We start from the raw sequence: 22,556 nt of genomic DNA on the forward strand, positions 1-22,556 counted from the left end.
GAGGAAATCAAAAGCAACAATAGCTGCATGAATGAGAAATCTAAGAAATAAAGCAACTAAAAAAGTCTTTATACTTCTGCCATTTAGAGCAATCTATACCTCAAAAAGGCAAAACATTAAAAATTACTGAAAACTATAATCGAGAGCATGCTGTTCACCCACAATTGTGCTATTATGAAGCTGCCATCCAAATATATTATGAAAAATATACACTAATTATAACAAAATAGTAAAAATTCTGTTACCTTTCTAAGTCTAAAATGTCCCCAATTATCTTTTTGACTTCCTTGAAAGCGTCCTGGGGTTGATCCAATAAGATAAACACTAAAAGAACATAAAATACAAGTTATAGAAAAGACTGATATGATTCGTGGACCCCCAAATAACAAAATACACACAAAAACTAATGTTATCATGAGATGTTCTAAGAGACCACCTATTTTCTTGAGATGCCTCCTCAGAACAATAATGGACACTCATTTTCAAGCACATCAAATCATGGTGGAACACTCACAAGGGTAAGGTACCAGCAATGAAATCGTGTAGCTTCAGGAGTACTCCAGAAGGAGGCTTATGGTGAGCAGGAAGATTACTGGCCTCCACTTTAGCCCCTCAGATCTAGGAGAGGCAGATAGTGAGAGAATGTGCTCTCACGTTATGAGGGACAGCCAGATATCATTCCACCTCCTTCCAAGGCTCCTGCACTGCAGCTACGGTACGACTCTCAAGGTATTCACCCGCTTTAAGAATCCCAAATTGCTAAGTAACACATACTTGGTTTCAGACAGATCGTGTTTGTGGATGGTATCTATCCACTCCTTGAGTGAAGGAGCATTATAAGCCGTCAAGTAGCTGATGAGATCGGCTTTAAAATGTGTTGTTGATTCTCCAGATCTGTGGGTTCCATGGATAATTTGTGGGTATAAGGGGCTCAACCATATTCTGGAATAGAAAAACAAAACAACAACAAAAAAAACCAGTCATGGTGATCAGGAAAGCAACTGATCACCATACCTCTGCTGACTACACACTCACCCTAAGGAAAAGGCGAATCGCACTTGGTGTCCGCATGGTAAGTAGAGTGCATCGTAAGGGAACATGAGCATAAACCCCATCGCACCACTCCAATAGCTTCCACAATATTCAGAATGATTTTTCAATACCTCACCATGAATTTAGGACCCTGTCTCTGCCCATTTCTCACAACTCAATGCTCTATGCTCTCTTTGGCCACACCTTCCTTATTGTTTACCCCCACCCCCCACCTCCACACTGCTAAGACCCCGAGACAGTAACTAATAGCTGCATGCCTAATGGTCACAGCAAATCCATACCACCTGTAGCAACCCCAGCAAGCTACCCCCATGTAGCTCTTCAAATGGGAAAAAAGTTACCTACACTAAGAAAAATGTATATACAAATCTATTTGCAATAAATAAACTCATTTTCATGATGTATATGCTATAGCAACTTGAGATCTTTTCATATCCTGTACTTCCCTGATGCCTGCAATGAGTAGATACCATATTTAATGCTATTACATTTATTAACCTCTTACTTTCAAACAACCTAGTAAACAATGTATTAAAGAGATCTTTCATTTCACCGATTGTCCTCAAAGGAGGGTAATTCCATTCGCCTAAACTTCTGTGCACCCACAAGTGGGAAAAGTGCACCTAAACCCAATCCCTCTATGACATGCTCCATGACAGATCACAAAGAAATATGGTTTCAAACCTCATGCTCAGTTTTAGCTGCAAAATCGCCCAGGCCAGCAGTCCCGCATCACAGGGTGTGTGTGCCTCACACTTGAGATAATGAGCAATATCAGGCTTAAACAAGTGCTAAAGACGTATTTGCTGTCACCAACTTTCTGCTTCTGTGGCTACCCCACTGCAGTTCCACCCATTAAGCCCAAAGACAAACTGCCCAATTCCTCTTTCACCTGGCACCCCTCAAAGGAGACTGGAGAGATGCAGGCCACCGGGGCAGGAAGCATCCAGAACTGCAAGGATCCTGCCCGTACATCTTCTGAACTCTGCACACATATCTAGCAGGGTGGCATGTCACACCCTTGAAGAGACCCCTTGGACAAGGGGTAACATACGTGAAGAGGACTATAGCACAGGTGCTGGGGCCAGATCTGGTTCTAACTGGCTGTGTCCTTTGGGGCCAGCCCAACAAGCTCTGTGAGCGCCTGGCTCTCTAAATGAGTAACGAGCATACCGGGCCGCACAGGTGTGTCAGTCTCTTCCTCACACATAGCAATTCAGAGCTCACAGGCTGCTGGGCTCCTCCTGGATTAAAGGCTCCCTCACATCAGTGTCTGGATGAGGAACAGGACAGATGACAACTTTCTAAACCAGGATATGGAGATGTGAGGTGTTTTTAGCACTTGACAAAGTAAAATGTGTAATTATCGTGGGCCAAATAATTTTCAAAGTGAGAAATTAAAAGGCAGACCGAGCAGCAGCTAAAAAGGATGGCTGAAACGCTTGTACAGCAGACCAGGACCAGCAGAGCATAACTAGTGGACCAACCGTGAAAATTACACCAAAGGACTATTTTTAAACATTTAAAAAATTATAACCCACAACACAAAAATGCAAATTTGGGATTAGAATCTAGACTCGCTGTGAGGTAACAGTACAACAGTACACTACTCGAGGGTGGCTGGCAAAGGGAAGTTGGAGATTTCATACCCTCCATACTTTAAGTTTGAAACCATGTGCCATCAACTTAAAGGAGCATGGCTCAAGCTTCTGACTCCAGAAAGAGCCGCTGGCTAGGGGTGGGACTCTTTGAGCCACATAAGAATCAGTGCCAACTTGATAAACTCCATAAGACTCATGAGTTTCAACACCCAACCAAGCAGCTAAGCAGCTCTAGGAGAAGCAAAGGTGTAGTTAACTCAGTTCTGTTGCTCAAGCGAGTCCTCCTGTGGCTGAGGCTTTTGAGACAGTGGTGATCCCTTCCATCCTGAACCAGCTGGAATTCAATGCATTTTGAGAAGCAGTGGGACACTTGAAAACTGGAACATGTTTACAGAAAAACTATCAGGCACTGTGGGTGAGGCTCTAAGCCCCTTGCTATGCTGCGGAAAGGCAGTGAAGAGAAAGAGCTAGAGATGTCAGGCTCAGGGAAAAGCCTGCCTTTCAAGCTGGAAGGGCTGTCTGAAGGGAGAGGGGGTACCCTTGTTCTACAGGGCAGTGGAGTCAAATCAAGCCCACAGGACAGAGGCTAGAAGGTCCTGTATTTCAGGTTAACGTAAGGTATGACTTGGGCTCTGCTAACATGCTCTGAAATTAAGAGTTCTAGCCCACCCTGGGCAGTGACGGAGCGTAAGGCAGGGGAGGAGGAGAGTGGAGAATATGGGAACTGTGAAAGGTGCTAGAGGAATGCCTGAGTTTCTTCCAATCCTGGAGAAGGCAGAGATGTACACAATGGCTTAAAAAAGGGAAATGAAAGCCAGAATGAAGAGCTTACCAAGTGGGAGAACAGTGCTTAAAACTTGATTTAAGCAAATCCCTAAAACAAAAAAACCCCTAGCCCCTCTCCTTAAAAGGACTCAAAGACTAGATCTGAAGTATACTGAGAACAAAGGGTTAGTAATAAAAAAAGCATGAAGAAATTTCAAATTCAATTTTTCTCTTGGCGATTCATGACCATATGAACATATCAACGGCTCTAAAAATACATCAGATTTCTTTTACAGAAAAATAAACTGAGGATGACAGGAAGTTTTTAATAGACGATTAACCACTAAGTTCCCCTTCACTACCATTTGGGAAATGGCAAGCAAAAGTACAGTGGGTACCAGGCCAAGTTACTGATGGGTCTCACCAGAAAAATGGGTTCAGACCTTTCATTTTACACCCTCTCTCCTGCCTCAGATCCTTTGCATATGCTGTTCCCTATGCTTGGCTGTAGAGTATGTATAATCCTGTTTTTGTAAGAGCTAAGGAAAAAAGGTCCTTCTGTTAACACATACAATAGTCACGGATGTGTATGTACTAAACTGTTAGCACTCGTTACTTCAAGAAGGTGGGCCTGGGGGGTGGGAGGTGCAACTATTTCTGTATAGGTCTCTTCTCTATGCCACATGTGAGGGTTTTGTTTTTTGTTTTGTTCTGTTTTAATAATATAAGAGAAAGGGAATGCCACCCATAGCCACTGCTGTGTAGTAAACAGAAGCCTACAAACCCCTGAGTTTTCTGGTGCCAGTCAGCATGGATGAGGTTGGAGGTGTGTATGACAACCCGGAGGCCTTCTTCATACAGCAGTAACATCATTTTCCTTTAATAACAAAGAGAAGAACAAAAGCATTAACATTACTTTTAAAATATGTACTATTTTTCCAGTGCAAATACCATGAGCTGAAGGAGTGCTTAGACCCTTCTAATACTCTTTTAACATTTACAATCCTCATTTCTTCTACACATTAAAATCAAAGTCCATTTTAGTGATAGGTAGAAAACCACCTTCCAAAATGCTCTGAGTATCGGTAAATGAACTTTGGCCTCATCCTGCTTGCATGGGCAAGCCTGACACTTTGAGCCCTTACCCTTAGCTATTACCCGCTACTATTTAGGTCCATGGAAACCTTCTTGTCCAGTGTTTTTTGAAGTATGGTCACAACCTCCTGCTATATCATGGCTAGCATTTTTTTTTTTTTAATGGCTAGCATTTTTTAAGAAGTTGCAATAAAGGGGCACCTGGGTGGCTCAGTTAGTTAAGCATCAGACTCTTGATTTTGGCTCTGGTCACTATCTCAGGGTTGTGAGATCACGCCCCATGTCAGGCTCTGCGCTCAACAGAGAGTCTGCTTGAAATTCTCTCTCCCTCTGCCCCTCCTGCTTATACTCTCTCTCAGAAATAGATAAATCTTAAAAAAAAAAAAGTTGCAATAAAGTTTAAAAACTCAAAAATATACTGTAGACATTTAAATAGCTAGTTTTAGCATATGAGTATGGACAAATATAACAGACTGAAATGTACATTGTATTTTTTAATGTGAGTTGCAGTTTAGAGAAATTTGAAAATGCTTCACTATCCTAAGACTGATCTTTTCTTATACTCCACAAATGCCATACTAATCACTAACGTGTATCTCGCCTTGAAATAAGTCTTTCCTTTATTTACTAAAAATCAGACCCAGTTGAGTCCTCCCTTTGCCATGGGCCTTCCTTCCCCAGGCCTCCAGTTATCAGACAGAGTTCTCATATTTTAATTCTAGCAAGAGACGGAATAGGAACAAAAAAGAGCTTTCTACTTGAAGCTGACGACCTAAACTCCAGTCATCAGTTGGAGGCCATAGGACCCTAAGGAAGTCACTCAGTGTCCCTCAGTTTCTCACTTATACAAAGTGAAGGATCAACCCCTTCCTTGCTGCATAGGGTTGTGAGAAGGAAACCTAACATGGTTCGTGAAACAAACTCTCTCACATGTGCATTTCCAGGACTCCCTCAGTGTCTTGCTTCATTTCTTCATCTGTTACTGGAGGGCTTTTGGCTTCCCAATTGTTTCCTAATTATTTCAGGAATCTAAGTTCTCTCCATGTAACTAGAGATTCACTCCTCAAGGCAGTCACTCTTCCTTATGTCCACTGGGGACAAAATGCTACTTATACTTAATACCTACTGTGAGGTCAGTTCATGCACGGGGGGCAAAATGAACCACTGATTCTCTCCAAACAATACTGTAAATAGTATTTGGACAGGAGGAAGTTAATATAAAAATATACTGCACAGAACAGAAAAGAGATTTAGCTCTCGCCAAAATGAGAATTTAACCCAAACTGGCAAACAGTAAGTTAATGCAAAGCTGGAGAAGTGACAGCTGCTGAACCCATCTTTTCTCCATTTATGAAATGTGCTCCCTGAAATCTAGGCAGATTTATACACACAGTTGCCAAATTAGCAGCTGACTGTAATTAAGAATAAGGACAGTTATGAATTCAAGATGTAAGTTTCACAAATATTTCCATTAATCAAGGCATCAATTATCAGGAAAATCATGTACTGCTGTCAGTGAATTCTACCCAACAGAATTGTGAACTACTCTAAAGAGAGCCATCATCTCACACAAAATGGCATGAGCTAATGAGAATCACAATTAAAAATGGATAAAGGATAAGAAAGGAGGTCTACCCTGAACAAATGTTGACCTACATGTCACCTATTAAGTTGTGGGGGCAGCAAAAAGGATGATTTCCAAATCTGGAGCTATTCCTGTAAAGGAGGGAGAACACGAATGTCTGCAGAGCACCTATGGGCCAGGCATTCCAGCAGCTCTCCAGAATAGCAACACACCAAATCCCTTCAGCAATTCTGGAGGCTTTACCAGTCTCATTTTACAGCTGCAGAATCTATGGCTGGGTAGGTAATGGGATGATCACGGTTCTTAAATGAGCCGGAAGAGCTTGTTCAGATCACGTGTGCTGGGATCTTCCTCTCACTGAGGAAGAATGGGGCCAAGGACCTTCACACAACTGGTGTGTGAGTGGGTGAATGGGTAGGACAATGTGGTCTAGGGGAGAAGAAGGACGAAGTCATATGTGGTTGGAGGCCCGCCTACAGATGCAAGCAGAAAGGGGTGCCTGGCCCACCCGGCAGTCTGCCACTGGCTCCCAGTTAGACATTCGCCATTCGGCTGCTTTGGTTTCCCTCCTTCCCTGCTATGGATTCTCAGGGCCAGAGGTACTTTTGCTCCCAGCCCTGGGGGACACTGAAAAGCTTCAGAATTCTAAAGCACTGAATGACAGGCCCTGGGACTGCATGGCATCCTACAGAGACACAGAGAAAGCATGTTTATTGTACCTAATAGGGATGATGATTGCAGGGGGAGGGGGGCTACATCATGGTTGTCTTTGGATGCTCTGTGCATAGTACATGGTTGATACATGCTTGCTAAATTGAATGTCAAAGACTACTTCCTATTTACTGTGGTAGCTACACTCTCAAGTTGGAGGCACATGACACCCCAGCACCAGGCACGGGAAGGTTTCCTCCTTTTTCTAACTCCTATAATTTGGCCTTTCTCACCCAAACACTAAGAGCTAAAGAATTATTAAGTCTCAAAACACTAAAACTGTGTCTCAATATTTATTTATCTTTTAAAGATTTTATTTTATTTATTTGACAGAGAGAGATCACAAGTAGGCAGAAAGGCAGACAGAGAAAGGCGGGGAAGCAGGCTCCCAGCTGAGCAGAGAGCCTGATGTGGGGCTCAATCCCAGGACCCTGAGATCATGACCTGAGCCGACAGCAGAGGCTTAACCCACTAAGCCACCCAGGTGCCCCTCTGTCTCAATATTTAATGAATTCTTTAAAAAAATTTTTTTAAACGAGTAATGGAGTAAATTCAAGGCATGAGTTTAATCTCCTACAAGATACTGGCATTTTAACACGATGTAAAAACTACACAGACTATGTGGCTGGAAAGGGCTCTGTTCTAATTGCTTCCCTAGGCATTCACAACTCCAAGTGAGTAACTGCTGGGTTCAAGCTGCTAAGTCTGTGTGTGTAACGGGGGTGTGGAGGAAGGAGTAGACCAAAGGAAAAAAATGAGGTCAATTTTAGCTGTAAACAAACAAGAATAAAAAATGAGTTGTAGTTCTATCTTCAACAGTAGCTGGAAGGTAATTGCTTGTCTACTCAGAACCTCTATATAATGAAAAGGAAGGACCAAATAATTTGTTAAATAGCATAAAAAAAGATAGCTTCTCTAGGATCAATCAAATGTCATTATGCTAGATCCTGGCCAGGCCCAACACACTCCATCGCTGTGTAATTGAAATGAAGATGGAAGACATGGGGCTCTCCTATGTGCCAGCCTGTTAACTGCAGCATGATTAAGCCCAGTGCTGACTGCTGGCACAGAATGGGTGGCTAGTGCAGGGAGCTGGCGCTAGAGACCTAGGATACCACGTCCAGGCCCCAAAAGGGTAACAGTATTTCAGAATCATTAAGATTTTTATGCTCGGGGTCCAGCTTAGGGCAGTGGGCTAGGGTCCATTTGGTGCTATTCACTGCGGGCAGAATGTCTATCTAGGACAGGGTGACTATTGCCATCCACCGCCAGGCTCTCCTGTGATGCAGGGAGAGGAGCCCAAGACACCTATTCAGTCTATTTACGGCTATTTTGTATCCTTTGCTGAAGTTAGCATCCTGTGACCTCGGTGCTACTAAAGAGTAATTTATACCTGAGCTAAATGCTTAAAGTTCCTAACAATCCTCAAACCCTGTCCAGTTAGAGGCTACCAATCAGGGATGGTTGGTAAACACTGCAACATTTACTCAAGGCCATCTGGACCAGATAATGTAGCACTGAAAGGCATCCTCTTATGAAACGGCTCAACTCTTCCAGCCCTGGTTCCTTTTGAAAACAGGCTGTATGCTTCAAAATGCATTTTGCCATAAAAAGATGAACGTATTTCCTTATTTCAAGTCACTGTAACACCAAGAAAATGATAACCATGGCGAGACTCAGGACTACTATTCCTCCTATGAGATTGCTTGTTGCCCTAGAGCTGGATCTGAAGGAATCTGCTTGCAATACCAACCCATTTCCAATGTTGGTCTCCAAGATGAGGCTTTTTCACATCCTTCTGACAAATCCTTTCTAGAGAAATGTGATTCATAAAAATATTGAAACAGGGACAACCATATCTTGTTCTTTTTCTCATTTATAGAGTAATTATGTAAAAAGGCTCCAACAGCTGGGCTCACGGCAGTAGAACAGGAGTCAAACCGATCACTGGGTACGTGTCAAGCAGGAAGTAATAGGGGTTTTTCCTGTCTATTCTTCTCAAGTTCTCAAAGTTATTCTAAAAGGAACTTCTGAGAAGTCTTGAGCAGGAATATGCATCAGCTTCTCAAGTTAACTCTGTAAAATAGGGGTGTCTGGGTGGCTCAGTGGGTTAAGCCTCTGCCTTCAGCTCAGGTCATGATCTCAAGATCCTGGGATTGAGCCCCACTTCAGGCTCTCTGCTCAGCAGGGAACCTGCTTCCCCCTCCCCTCTGCCTGCTTTTCTGCCTACTTGTGGTCCCTCTCTGTCAAATAAATAAATAAAAATCTTAAAAACAAACAAACAAAAAAGACCAACTTTGTAAAATAGTTTTCTTTTTTCTATCACAGCATAAGGCTGACCTAACAATAGTCTATTTAATGCAACTCAGCATCTTAAGAGATCACTAGACGTTAAGGTAGTAGAATCCACAGGCACATGACTGACACATACAGTCATCCATAACCACAGACCACACAACCACCAAATAGTCCCCTCAAGCTGGCTGTAAGAAATGTCCTAAACAGAAAGAAAGCAGAAACCGCGTCACAGATTCAGATTTTCATGCTGAGAGCCAGAATCCCAGGACTTCGTCTTAAGGCCATTAGTAAACGGCTCCACTGCCTCTAATTTTTACTGATAGACTCTTTTCCCTGACAAAACTGTCACCTGTGAGTTCCTTCAAAAGCACTTTTTGGAACAGCCTCCTTGGCTCTCATAAAATCATACCCTCCCCCATCTCATAAAAACTTGCTTACGTGTGGTGTGTTCCAAATGCAATATCCAACTTTGCCTAGGATGAAAAAGAAATTGAGTCACTTATTTTGAACAAACTCAATATCCCTATCTATTGGAAATCAGGTTACAAAGGGTTCAGGTCAACTTTGTTTTGAATTTTTACTGCCCTCTAGTGGACAAGCCCTGGACTGACACTACAATTTTTAAAATCCTACCCAGTGAGGCTCATTAAGATTTTTTTCTATTAGCCAGAATGATTTGATACCTACTCCATTTTTAATTATAGTAATCAAGAAGCAAGACGTGGGATTTCTTTAGTTGCCAAAAAACCAAATGAGACCCTATAAAGTTTTAAGATATTTGGCTTATTCAGAAATTAATGTATCAGAAAGTTTCCAGACCATATATAAAAAAAAAAAAACAATGTGGTGGCAGTATGCATTGTGGTGCTGAAACAGAAGTTCTCTTATACGGACAACCTAGCAAGTGCTGAAAAGAGATAATGTATTCAATCTATTTTCCTATTACAAAATTATACCTTTACAAACAAACAGGACTGGGTGGAGAATTAAAACATTTTTACGTAACATCTGGTATAGCAAGACCTTGGTTAAGTAGAATATGCCTGAAGATGTAGGCTATGAAAGAATTAAACAGAAATGTCAAACCAGGTCAACAGTGAGGAATGCAGGTATAGGGACACAAATCCCATCCCTACAACTCTGGGTGACTTTGAAAAATACTTAAATCTCTGTGCCTTATCTTACTCCTCTTTACAACGAGGGTGTCAGGGGATTCAGAGTTTTGTTTTGTTTTGTTTTTAATAAAGATTTTATTTATTTATTTGACAGAGAGAGAGAGAGAGAGAGAGATCACAAGTAGGAAGAGAGGCAGGCAGAGAGGGGGAAACAGGCTCCCCCCTGAGCAGAGAGCCGGATGCAGGGCTTGATCCCAGGACCCTGAGATCATGACCTGAGCTGAAGGCAGAGGCTTAACCCACCGAGCCACCCAGGTGCCCCAGGGATTCAGAGTTTTAGGAGTAAATGAGACAATTGCATGGACTGTCTAGAAAATAGAGCCTCCAAGGGATAAGCACTCTACAAACGGAACCAAGCGCTACTACAATCAAGCTCCCCGCCCCAAGAGGGCAGAGGGATGGACCTGTTTGCTGGAGGAAGAAAGATGCAACTGGAATACAGGGTAGTATGTCGCAGCCCGTCTAGGGGATGCTCTGACAGGTGGCCCCGCTCACTACATTCCTAAGTTCAGTGTTTGTGGATGCTCACAGACCAGAATTCATTTGTATGTTCTGGCCACACAAATCAAGAGACCAGGGAACAGAAGGTCTTTAAAATTACAGAATTAGAATGAAGACTGTCTCCCTGTAAACTGATATTTAGCTCAGATAAAGCAATGGTCAAAAGTCTGGCTTCCAAGTTTAGTTTCGCTATAAGCTGTTTGCCCTTGTGCAAGTCTAAGCACAAGTATATTAACTTGAACAGGTAACAGTTAATGGATGCTTTTTAGGCAAATGCGCCAAATTCTCAGCACAAAAACCCAATGAAAAAGACGATTAACAATCCATCCTAAAGATAAATAAATTAGGCTTACAGAAGTTAAGTGATGGGCCCAGAAGGGCATAGTTAGTGGGAAGAGAACTGCAGAACCCAGGCAGTTTGAACCTTGACCACCACAGGTCTCAATCTCTCCCCTCAGGTCCTGCATGTGCAAAATGGGAGCATCCGCTGATTCTTTGACTAGTATGCCTCAGCTTCATCAAGTAACACTATGTTGTGCAACACCGCCCCCCCAAAAAAACCCCAAGAATTCATCTTAGAGACAAGATATAACAATATTTCAACAGGTCAGGATGGGGCCACAAATCTCTACTTTAGAAATGAAACCTTCTGAACAGCTCTTTACTCAAGCTAAAGACGACCACGCCCTCTAGCGGCCGGCCGGGAGCACACCATCAGACCCGCCACACACCCACCCTACTTTTCAGTATAAGGAGCTAGTGCCTGAGAAAGACCTCCTATTTCCCCGGATTTCATGACTGGTCTTTAGGATTCCGGTGTTATTTTCCACCCACAATTAGTCTCATTAGCACCACCCTATTGCAGTTAAACCTGTTCTGCTTTTGGAAGCAAAAGCAACCAAGGGATTTTAGGCAAATGCCAAGCTGAGGTTTATTTATGTGTAGAAGGTGAGCCACAAACATGCTGGGTAAAGGAGTGACTTTTAAAACTCCAACTATATATAAAGTACTGTGGGTTAAATTATAGGAAAAATTTAAGATCAGCTTAAAGTTGATCCGACTGAGGTTTCTCTCTTTAAATCTTTAAAAATAACTACATAGGGGCGCCTGGGTGGCTCAGTGGGTTAAAGCCTCTGCCTTCAGCTCAGATCATGATCTCAGAGTCCTGGGATCAAGCCCTGCATCCGGCTCTCTGCTCAGCAGGGAGCCTGCTTCCCCCTCTCTCTCTGCCTGCCTCTCTGCCTGCTTGTGATCTCTGTCTGTCAAATAAATAAATAAAAATCTTAAAAAAAAAACACATATACACAGATAACATTTTATAGTTGAAAGAACATCAAAATGAGTTGGAATTCTTACATCTTATATGAAGAGGGAGAAAAAAATACTAGAAAAAAAATGGAGAAAAGTCATCTAGGTTCCATGTAGTTCACTCTTGTCAACGCACTCCAAGAGCAGAAATCCAGAGGCCATCTCACTCTGGCAAGGAGAGAAAGGGGCTGTGGAAGTATGTGAACATGGCTGCTTGAAAACAGACTAGCTAGCTGCTAAAACAGGAGAAGGTCAGTATGACACCGGCCACTTCACAGCCACCATTTCCACAGGAAGGAAATCCTACTATGAAAAATTCTTACTTTTCTTTCCCCCATGTGCTGGTTTCTTGCATGAAATGCCACACACAATATTCTCTTCGAGGTGGAACTAAAAGCAACCGGTCATAATGGAAGTCCAAGACTTACAGTGTATTTCCACGTATGGACTGAAGAGCATTACGACAGAGTTCTGGGACTCTAACAAGAACCTGGGCAACAACTTCCTGGCCTTTTCTGCTTTGCTTTGGTCCCAGCAAATCAAGCAGAAACACCTGTTATAAGACCTCTTAACATCCCCTCATCAGGCTTGGATCATTTGCAGCTAGACTCACACAGGTAGTTAGTTTCCTAACAGGTTTGCTTTTAATTTGTCCATCTCCCCAGTATAAACCTTCGCCACAATGCACGTGAAAAAGATCAGAGGACTACTGGACACGGGTCAGCAGCAGCTAATAACAGTCAGATAAGTTGTCAAAATAAAAAGTTTTAAGCTGCACTCACAGAAAGCAGCAACCACCGAACTATATCCAGACAACCTGGTTAGGTTTGAGAAGGACACTGACAAACTGGATGCAAACAGAGGACTGGAGGCACGTTGAGGGAAGACAGGGATTCTTGTTGTAAGTACAACCAAAGAAACCATGCTCGATCCTGAAAGAAAACTAAGGAGGTACAACAGAGGGCTTTACATATAAGAATCATTCATATGTGAGATTGAAATTCATTCTACGTGGTCCCAGAGAGGGGAATCAGGACCCAAGCTTGAAAGGTAAAAGGAAATGGTGAGGATTTTATTTGTTTCAACTTGGCAAGGTCACAATTCCCAGATACCTGGTCAGATATTGCCATGAAGGTTATTGTTAGATGAGGTCAACATTTAATTCAGTAGATGGAGTAAAACAGCTTACCTTTTGTGGACCTCATCCAGTCCATTGAAGACCTAAGTGAAAAAAAGGCCAACTCCCTCAAGGAACAGGGAACTCAGTCTTCAGACTATCTTTGGACCTGCAGCACCTACTCTCTTCTGGGTCTCCACCCACACGCCTACCCTACAGCGTTTGGACTTGCCAGTACCCACAATCATGTGAGCCAGCTCTTTTCAAAGAAGTCTTTCTACACACACACACCCTATCAGTTCTGTTTTTCTGGAGAACCCTGACACAGAGACATCAGGTCAACATAAAGAAAAATCCTTCCAAAAAGGGCTGCCCACACATAGATGGGCTCTCTCAGGAAGCATTTAGGTCAAGGCTAGATAAGGAGCTATTGGCGATGCTAGAGAAAGGACTCTTGCTCTAGGTGGGAGGATAGACCAAATGTCTAAATTTCCTTCCAACTCTCAGACTAAGCAGGATCTCAAACAGCAATAGGCAGCCTACCTGGCAGAGGGAAATGTTTTCATACGGCTTGGCCTGGGCATGTAAGTGAGCCTTGGCTTCTCGTTTATCTCCATGCACAAGCAGGATTGGTTTTCTTCCTGAAAACAGATCAGAAGTATTTACAATACATCTTTTATAAAAAAGACTAGTTGACTAGTTAAGGTATTAGTTAAGGAATGCTAGTTTTCTTACCACCAGACAAGTATTTCTGGCCTTTGTGGTCATGGAGTATAGAGCTAATAAGTAGCACTGTTCATTAATCTCCACTAACCAGTTACATTTACAACAGGGTCGTGTGGCCTGACCCAAAGCTCTGTTATGACCCAGAGAAATTGTGACTTGAGAAAGTCCCTGCGTAATTATCTTCTTTGGTCCAAAAGAACATATAGTTAGCTCTGTGTTCATGTTTTCAAGTTCAGATTAAAAGATAAGCATGTACTGTTATCTAGTAGGATGCTCTTTTCTATCCCTTTCTTTAGACCAAGCAAAGAGCATTTCCTCATTAGACCTATCTTCACTGAACTACCGTGTGCTAGGTACGGCGGCAGCAGTCCCCCAAGATCCAAGAGTGAACAAGCCCAGGCCCACGGCATGATGCAGATTAACAGGTTGTTATATTTCAATGAAACAAGGCACTGTGTGGCTGAGTCTTACTCAGTGAAATATAAGGTGCTGTGTAGGACTTCTAGGAGACTGCTCAGAGGAAGCACAGCTGGGATGTGGCCCTTTTGTCCCTTCCCCTTCCTGCCATCTGAACCACAGACCAGTGGACCTGAAGCCCTGGGTGTCATCCTAGACCATGAAGGGACTCTGAAGACATGTACTGGGATGGTGGGACAGAAAGACAGAATGGGTGGGTAAGTCCTTGAGAACTGTAGCAGCCCCCAATTCAGACTACAAATGTCTACTATCTGGACTTCTTAGGTTGGAGAAATTACTTCCTCCCATTTAAGCCACGGTTATTTTTGCTTTTCTGTTACATGTAGCTAAAACTAATCCTATGTGTCACAGGTCGAATACAAGCCTTTGAGTGTCAAAGCCATTTGGGAAATTTCAGTAACATTTTACCTACTATTAATAAAGGTTTCCAGAATCTGAGGTCCTAAATGCACCAAGAACTTTAACCAATCATTCTGTGGAAACATTCCTTTACCTACCTGCTATTAGGGGTTTTGCTAGGTGAATGTTAAAAATGAGACAGGTGGCAGGGCACCATACAATGCTATCTTTATTTGGTCTACACTGCCTAACACCGGGCTGGGGAACTGTAGGAGACAAACTGAAAAATCCATCACCTCCATGCTCTGGACAAGGGAAGCTCTAAGACCCCCTTCACTAGCTCCTAAACCACAGGAAGAATCATTTGCAAAGCAAAGATTCTTTGCACATGGGCACCTAGGCAGCTCAAACATCTGCCTTTGGCTCAGGTCATGATCCCGGGGGCCTGGGCTTGAGTCCTGCTTTGGGCTCCCTGCTTAGTCAAGAACCTACTTCTCCCTCTCCCTGCTGTTCCCCCTGCTCTTGTGTTTGCGTGCTCTGACAAAAAACACCTATAAAAAAAATTATTTGAACAGCACTGCCGCACTAACTGTGATATGCTTCCAAGTCTGGAGAGCAGGTAGCAATGATCTTCTCCTTCACATTAGTATCAAAGTTGTCTTTAGATTGCTTTGTCCTTATCTACTTCTAGAAACTGCAGAGGCAAATGCTAAAACCCGTATTAGGAATGCATGCAACTACTTAGACTAGATCAACAAACACTGTTTTTCCTATACAACTAAGTTTGTAGGAGTTCAATAGTTTCAAAAGAAATAATCAAGATGAACAGCAGTTGCCTGAGAAACACGAATCTTGTTTTAAAGCCCCATTACAGTTAGGATGTTATCAGTCATCCTGTGGTACTCACCTGAACTCTGGTGGGTACTGTTTTATGAGCCAGTCCACGTCAAAGCAGTAGTTAAACTAGATGGGTAAAGAAAAGGATGGGGTTATGGGTAATTCAGGCAAACAGTCTGTAAGAACAGTTTGGTTACTGAATTGAAAGAAACCCTAGACTAATGACAAACTCCAAATATTATTTATAAACCTGGACAGTTGTGCTCTAATATTCAAACCTAAAATACCTCTTGAAGGGAATACCCAATTCAAGGAATCAGACTCAGTGGATTAGTGCAAGAGAAAACACGTTCTCAGGAAAGGAACCCACAGGTTTTGGCAGTATGTATATTCCTAGACAGTCTTACTACATATTTCTAAGAGTCCTCTGATTAATTTAAATAAATGGATTTATAAAATTATCCCTTTTCCCCTAGGTGATTATAAAAAAGACTTTTAGAAAAGAACATTTCCTTTCAGCCTAACTTATGGGTTCGCTTTATGAATGGAACTCTGGGACTGGATATTTACCAGGCTTAGAACAATTACATATTGACTACAAGTTCTGCATGGAACTTACCCAGGGGGGCTCCTCCCCATGCCTGGGTAATCCCTGGCCCTCCTCCTCCTATCTAGCTAAGAGAACACAAGTTTGTCATGTTCCAATTGGAGACTAGGATTCTGGAGGCCAAGTTGAACATAAAGCACACAGCTTTGGTTTCTTCATGGACGTGACCTGTTTTCTCACTATTTCCTCAAGAGCATGAAGCAGTAACATGATTCATCAACACCAGGGACCAGATCAATAAAGCAGGAGCAATCAAACACGCAGAAGTACGCATAACTTTTACTCACTGCTTTTTGGTAGGTGTAGGAAACATTTTTCTAAAGCAAATCAAATGACTTGGGGCTTCACATACCTACTCATACCTTCCCAGGAGGTGTACTAGAACCCCATGAGATTAACTGGGTCCCAAAAAGAAGTCCCTCAGGTTGGAATTCCCAAAGTGACTTCTTGGCCAGTCCCTGTAACCCAATCCAGAAGCAGAAGCTCCACTGATCATGGCATCCTTACTCCATGCTAATGACTGGATACCACAACCGTGGCTCCTGGTGCCAGCCTCCTGGTATGGGTCACCTCGGGAACCCTGTATAGGACTGAGACAGGTCCTCACGTGTATTTTCTTATGGGTTTATTTGTCCCTTCTCCCCTAAAGAAAAAAACCACCATAAACTCACCTGAGCTGAAGATACAAGTGTCCCAAATAGGGGAGACAGAATATCTGAGAAGACAAAACATTTAGATCTAACTCATTTTTTGATAAAAATCTGGTAATAATCACAAACTGACTTATCACTTATCACTGTCCCTGCGCTCACTCTTCCATCTCATAGCCATTCTCTGAGCTGGAGTTGCTCATTCCCACTTTGCAGATGAGGGGGTCTCCCCTTCGGAGGTCACCCATGGCTGGACAGCTAGGAAGGGACAGTCAAGATCTGAAGCCAGCCTATCTGGCTTCAGCACATGTGCTCACAACCATCAAACTGCCTGAGGATTAAGAGTAGGCTCCTTTATTTGACCCATGCTTACTGAGTGCTTCTTCCAGATTTTGAGCTACATGGTAGGGTACAAAAATTTTAAAAGTCACCGCCTTAAGGAAGCTCCGGTCTTTTTTTTTTTTTTTTTAAATATAAATTTGACAGCACTTGCGCACGCACAAGTATGAGCTGTGGGGAGGACCAAGGGGTTGAGCAAAAAAAAGCAGGCAACCTGCTGAGCCCGACGCAGGACTCAATCCTACAACCCTGGGATCATGACCTGAGCTGAAGGCAGATGCCCAACGGACTGAGCCACCCAGGCGCCCAAGCGCCTACCTTTATGAGAGGTACACAAAAGGAGTATATTGCAGTTTCTTGATGATATTTCCTATTTTGCCCCTGTTCGGGTTTAAAAATTTGCTAGAATGCCTCACAGAACTCAGGAAAGCACTTGACTTACTAGATTTCCAGTTTATTAATATAAGAGGATACAACTCGGGAACAGCCAGATTGGAGAGACGCAAAGAACAAGTATGGGGAAAGGGGTATACATCGCCCTGTGTTCACCAACCTAAAAGCTCTCCAAACCCCTTAGGGTTTTTAAAATGAGACTTCATTACAAAGGCCATTAAATCACTGGCCACTAATGATTAACAACCTCAGATCTCTTTCCCCCCTCCCTGCAGGTGGGGCTGAGACTTCCAACTTTAATGACACAACTGGGTCCCCTTGGCAATGACTCCTTCATCCTCAAGGGCTTTCCAAAAGCCACTTCATTAAACCCAGGTGTGACTGAAAGGGACTTTTTCTGAACAAAAGTTTTTGTTTTTAAAGATTTTATTCATTCATTTGAGAGAGAGAGAGAGGGGTAGAAGCAGCCTCCCTGATGAGCAGGGAGCCCGACATGGGGATTGATCTCATGACCTGAGCCCAAGGCAGATGCTTAACCAACTGAGCCATACAGGTGCCCCAGAAGATGTTCTTTTGACCTTCATTACTTCAGAGCTCTTACAGGAGCCTGGGACAAAAACCAACCAAGAATGAAGACAAAATACGCTACCACACAGCTGCACCCTGGGGAATAACCAAAGGAACCGAAGACTATCTTTTGATTCAGAACTGAAATATCTATTTGCATGCTGGTGTTTTCTGTTTCTTCACCAGAACTGAAATCTGGCTTCCAAACAGTGGTTCTCAAACCCGACCGGGCATAAGTGATGGGGTTTTAGCATATAAGTGAAGTTGGGTGGGGTGAGGTCCAGAGCCAACCGCCAAGAAAGAATTCTTAAGATGTCTATGGTGGGGCGCCTGGGTGGCTCAGTGGGTTAAGCCGCGGCCTTCGGCTCAGGTCATGATCTCAGGGTCCTGGGATCGAGTCCCGCATCGGGCTCTCTGCTCAGCAGGGAGCCTGCTTCTTCCTCTTTCTCTCTCTCTCTGCCTGCCTCTCTGCCTACTTGTGATCTCTGTCAAATAAATAAATAAAATCTTAAAAAAAAAAAAAAAAGATGTCTATGGTGCAAAAAGGTAGTTTTACTAAAGCACAGGGACAGGACCAGTGAGCAGAAAAAGCTGCCCCACGTTTGTCAGGTGTGGCTGTTTATATACCTGGGAATTGGGGGAGGTAAGGAAAAGGGAGGTTTCAAAGGATTTTTGAATGTTAAAGAAGACTCACAGGATACAGGAGGCCTTGCCATTTCCAAGTTAAGGTTGGTTTTTCTTCCAGTAAGGCATTAGCAATAAGATAGCTGGGAGATTTCTGGAGGACCCTTACATTTTGCCTACTTCAAGTATCTGTCAATGGGTTGCAGATTATAAGGGCATTTAATTGTATCTACATTCCCTTCTGGAAGGTAGGCCATGGATAGAAATGTTTTGTTCTTGTAAATTGCTAAGGCTTGTAAAGTGAGGGAGACTCATAGGTCTTGTAGGATTATAATCTCCATAAGTTAACTATTTGTTTTTCCTTTAGGGCAGCCAGGAGTGCCTGTGGAATGTCACATATCCCATCGGGGCGGGGGCTGGTTTGTGGGATGTCAGCTTCTTGCTTTTCCTCAGCTAACCTTCTGCTCCCTCATCAGAATCCCCAGAAGCTTCTTAAAACATACTGCAGGGCCCTGCTCCCAGTTTGATTCGGTGAACCTGGGTGGAGCTCCAAATTTGCATTAACAAGTTTTAAGTGATGCTACTGCTGTCAGATATTTGCTATTTCATTCAAGTGTTATTAATAAGTTTACGCTTTAAAAGTTAGCACAATGGGGGTGCCTGGGTGGCTCAGTGGGTTAAAGCCTCTGCCTTCAGCCCGGGTCATGATCCCAGGGTCTTGGGATCGAGCCCCGCATCGGGCTCTCTGCTCGGCGGGGAGCCTGCTTCCTCCTTTCTCTGCCTGCCCTCTGCCTACTTGTGATCTCTGTCTGTCAAATAAATAAAATCTTAAAAAAAAAAAAAGTTAGCACAATGTTGACAATCATTTAAGCATTCCAATTGGTAGATCTACAGGACTGAGAAACACCTACTTGATTCCCTAAGTAAACAGCTTGCTGTCAAACTAATGCATTTGCTTGTCTAACTGGTAGTTTTCCTGAGGGTAATTAAAAGACTGCGAAGGGTTCTCAGAGGTCATTCTAGGTCACCCTCCTTGTTGTGCCAAGGGGACTCTCTCAAGTGCCACTTGACAGCTCCTGGGCATGCAGCACCCACTTACCCTTGATGTGGAAGGCTCCGGAGTTATACTTAGGCTTAATTCCCGAGACTCTAGTGAGGTAAAATCGGAAGGGGTTCCCTTTTTCCAACATGTCCCAAATGTCTTGGCCTTCCCCTGAGGTTTCATAGTCCTCTTCCTCCTCTTTTAGTCCATGGAGAGCAGGAGGGCTGTGATTTGCAGTTCTTTGGGCAGCATCGTCTTGGGGAGAAGAGATGCCGCTCTCCTCTTTGACCACCATGTTCTTAGCCTGCTTCTGCTGTGTTCCTGGCTGCAGCTCATCGTCGCTGCTGGAGAGACACCAGCCGAGGTCTTCCTGGGAACCGCTCTTCTGCCTTTTGGGAGGTGAAACTTGTGAATCTGTGTTGCTGAACTTCACAGGTGATAATTTCCTTTTATGGGCCGCTTTCCTAGCCTCAGAACAGGTGTATCTTGGTTCATTTGCTGCTCCCTGCCCAGCACGGGGGAGGGAAGAAGTAGATGGCTTGTCTAGTTTTGGCTTTTCCTCCTCACTTTCATCACTACTAGATATCGTCCACTTCCCATAATCACCTTCCTGAGACATACTTCTGGAAATGAAAGACAAATATTATTTCCATTCTCTAGGCCATTGGCAAACAGTTGCTCTCAAATTCCCTGTCAGTGTGAGTTTCTACAACACATACAGCACACCTGGCGCTCACCAGATGCTGAGCCACGTAAGGAACATGAGCTGTTCTGCAGGTGTTCAGAAGCAGGATCCCAGAATTTGCTACAGGAAATCGGGAAATAAAGTGACAGCCAAAATCCTAGTTACCTTCTCCTCGTTCAACCCAGACCTTGTTCTTAGAGGCCTGAGGAAAGAGCTGGGGCTAAACTCCAACATAAAAATATTCATTCTTGACCCTGAATTTTCTAACAGGTGCTTGGGGTTTTTAAGGTAATTTAAGGAATTTCAAGAATTATAATCACTCAAATTTTTGAGGTCAAATTGAAGTTTACAAATCTACCCTTCACCCAAGCATGAGACCCCGCAGGACTTCAGCGATTCTTACTTCAAAGATAAGCTACTTACCATAAAGCTTAAAATCTTCAAGATAGTGTCAAATGCTCAATTCTGTATATACATTATCTAGAATTGCTGCCATGAGGACCCAACTAAATTATAGGCCCTATCTTAAATCATACTAAAACCTGCAGAGAACTTGCACTGAAGCAAAACACGTTTTCTAAACCAGAATCAAATTGCTACTTGAACTAGATGAAGTACTTTTGGTTTTGTTACGTACGAAAGCTCACCAATTCAAGTGTAAGGGCCTAAGTATAGGTAGCTAAGTTTCTTAGTGTGATTCAAAAAATTTTTTGTACAAGACCCAGAGAAAAACTGTTTAACCCAAGAGTCTGTGCTCAAATTGTAGTTAAAGTTATATTCTTTTAAAGAAACGGACGATACAAGTTAGGTATACCAAGATGGACCATAGCACTCTGTTCACAGGACCCCCCCCCCCATCTCTTCCCTCCCTACCGCAAAAAAACAGGCTTGATTCCATACCAAAATATTTGCAAATGAATATACTTTCAAGTTTTAAGCTAGAAAGTTTTTTTTTTTAAGTAACTGATCAAATGCTGCGTACTCTACTGAGTGAGCCAGCCAGTTGCTGGTCAAGTTAAAAAACTTAAGGTATCTATTAATGTTTCACAATATCTCACTTTCTAAATTCATGACCAATCAAGTTAGATCAAGTTTCTCCTGTAAATGACCTATTTCAGGTGTTTAAGCTGAATGCATTCAGACAATAATTTGACCTGTTCTTGGCTCAGTGTCCCTATTAATCTCGCCTGGCATGGATACTGTTTTATGAAGCCTTAGGAACTACAGAGATGTACAGGGCCTTTTGCTCCTGTACTAGTGGCCCTAGCTCTTTTTCTTTCCAAGTGTTTTGTCCAGTCCACGTCTAAGAGTTGTTAGAACTCAGTAGGCTTTTCCCCTAATTTGTTTCTAATCTGCTAAGGGTTAAGAAACCAGATAACAAAGCTTGCTAGAACTGTATTATCGTTTACAGGATACAGGAGCTAGGTTTTCATGAAATATTTAGACAGACTTAGTACTTAACATTTGAACAGTTCAGGTTTTTTAAGCTTTTCTTTTTTCAACTTACGTTCCTCTCATGTTCTAGACTCCTGGAGGCTGCTGGCGAGAGGTATTTAAGCCATCACAATTCACTTTGTGAATTAAAGGAACTTTGAAGGAATGATTTTGGTGGCTACAGTTTTGTGACTTCAAAAAGTTATTACAATAGAACTGACCTTAGAAAAAACCGTTAGCTCTAGCTTTCAGTGCATTCTCAAATAGTAGGAAAGCCAGGCACTCAGTAACAGAATCTTCAATGAAGAATCCCCAGGCTGTTCTTTCTAGATTCCTTCCTCATTCTGAAGCCTAATTTTTGGGTGGAAAGGGTTCAGCTTCCAGCCTAAGAAAAGCTGTGTGCAGACACCTTAGAGGCCATCATCATTGTTCTCCCAGATGAATTACAGCTAAATAAAGTGTAGTTTTAAAAGTCCTGAAAACTCTGTAGGGAAGATATTCCTCTTCAGCAACTCAGCTATTTAGAGTAATTCCGAAGTTTTCAAGTTTTATTTACCTGTATTTTCTAGAACCACAAATGCATGGGAAGGAGGAGAAAGATCATTCATTCCCTCCAAAGTGGGACAA

At 42.8% G+C, this 22,556-nt stretch overlaps 1 protein-coding gene across 1 annotated transcript in view; it reads right to left on the reverse strand.

Moving 5' to 3' along the window:
* TDP1 (tyrosyl-DNA phosphodiesterase 1) overlaps positions 1-22,556 on the reverse strand; it is a 92,588-nt gene that overhangs the window by 67,100 nt on the left and 2,932 nt on the right. The window contains exons 2-10 of the mRNA XM_047737984.1: positions 19,868-20,433; positions 16,867-16,910; positions 15,659-15,714; positions 14,691-14,693; positions 13,753-13,846; positions 9,547-9,581; positions 4,204-4,296; positions 775-942; positions 246-324 (exon numbers count right to left, since the gene is read on the reverse strand). Coding sequence (XP_047593940.1) covers positions 246-324; positions 775-942; positions 4,204-4,296; positions 9,547-9,581; positions 13,753-13,846; positions 14,691-14,693; positions 15,659-15,714; positions 16,867-16,910; positions 19,868-20,429 — 1,134 coding nt within the window. The 5' untranslated portion in view covers positions 20,430-20,433. The remainder of the gene's footprint in view (positions 1-245; positions 325-774; positions 943-4,203; positions 4,297-9,546; positions 9,582-13,752; positions 13,847-14,690; positions 14,694-15,658; positions 15,715-16,866; positions 16,911-19,867; positions 20,434-22,556) is intronic.

This window comes from Lutra lutra, chromosome 7 (genome assembly GCF_902655055.1).
Source record: "Lutra lutra chromosome 7, mLutLut1.2, whole genome shotgun sequence".
NCBI lineage: Eukaryota > Metazoa > Chordata > Mammalia > Carnivora > Mustelidae > Lutra > Lutra lutra.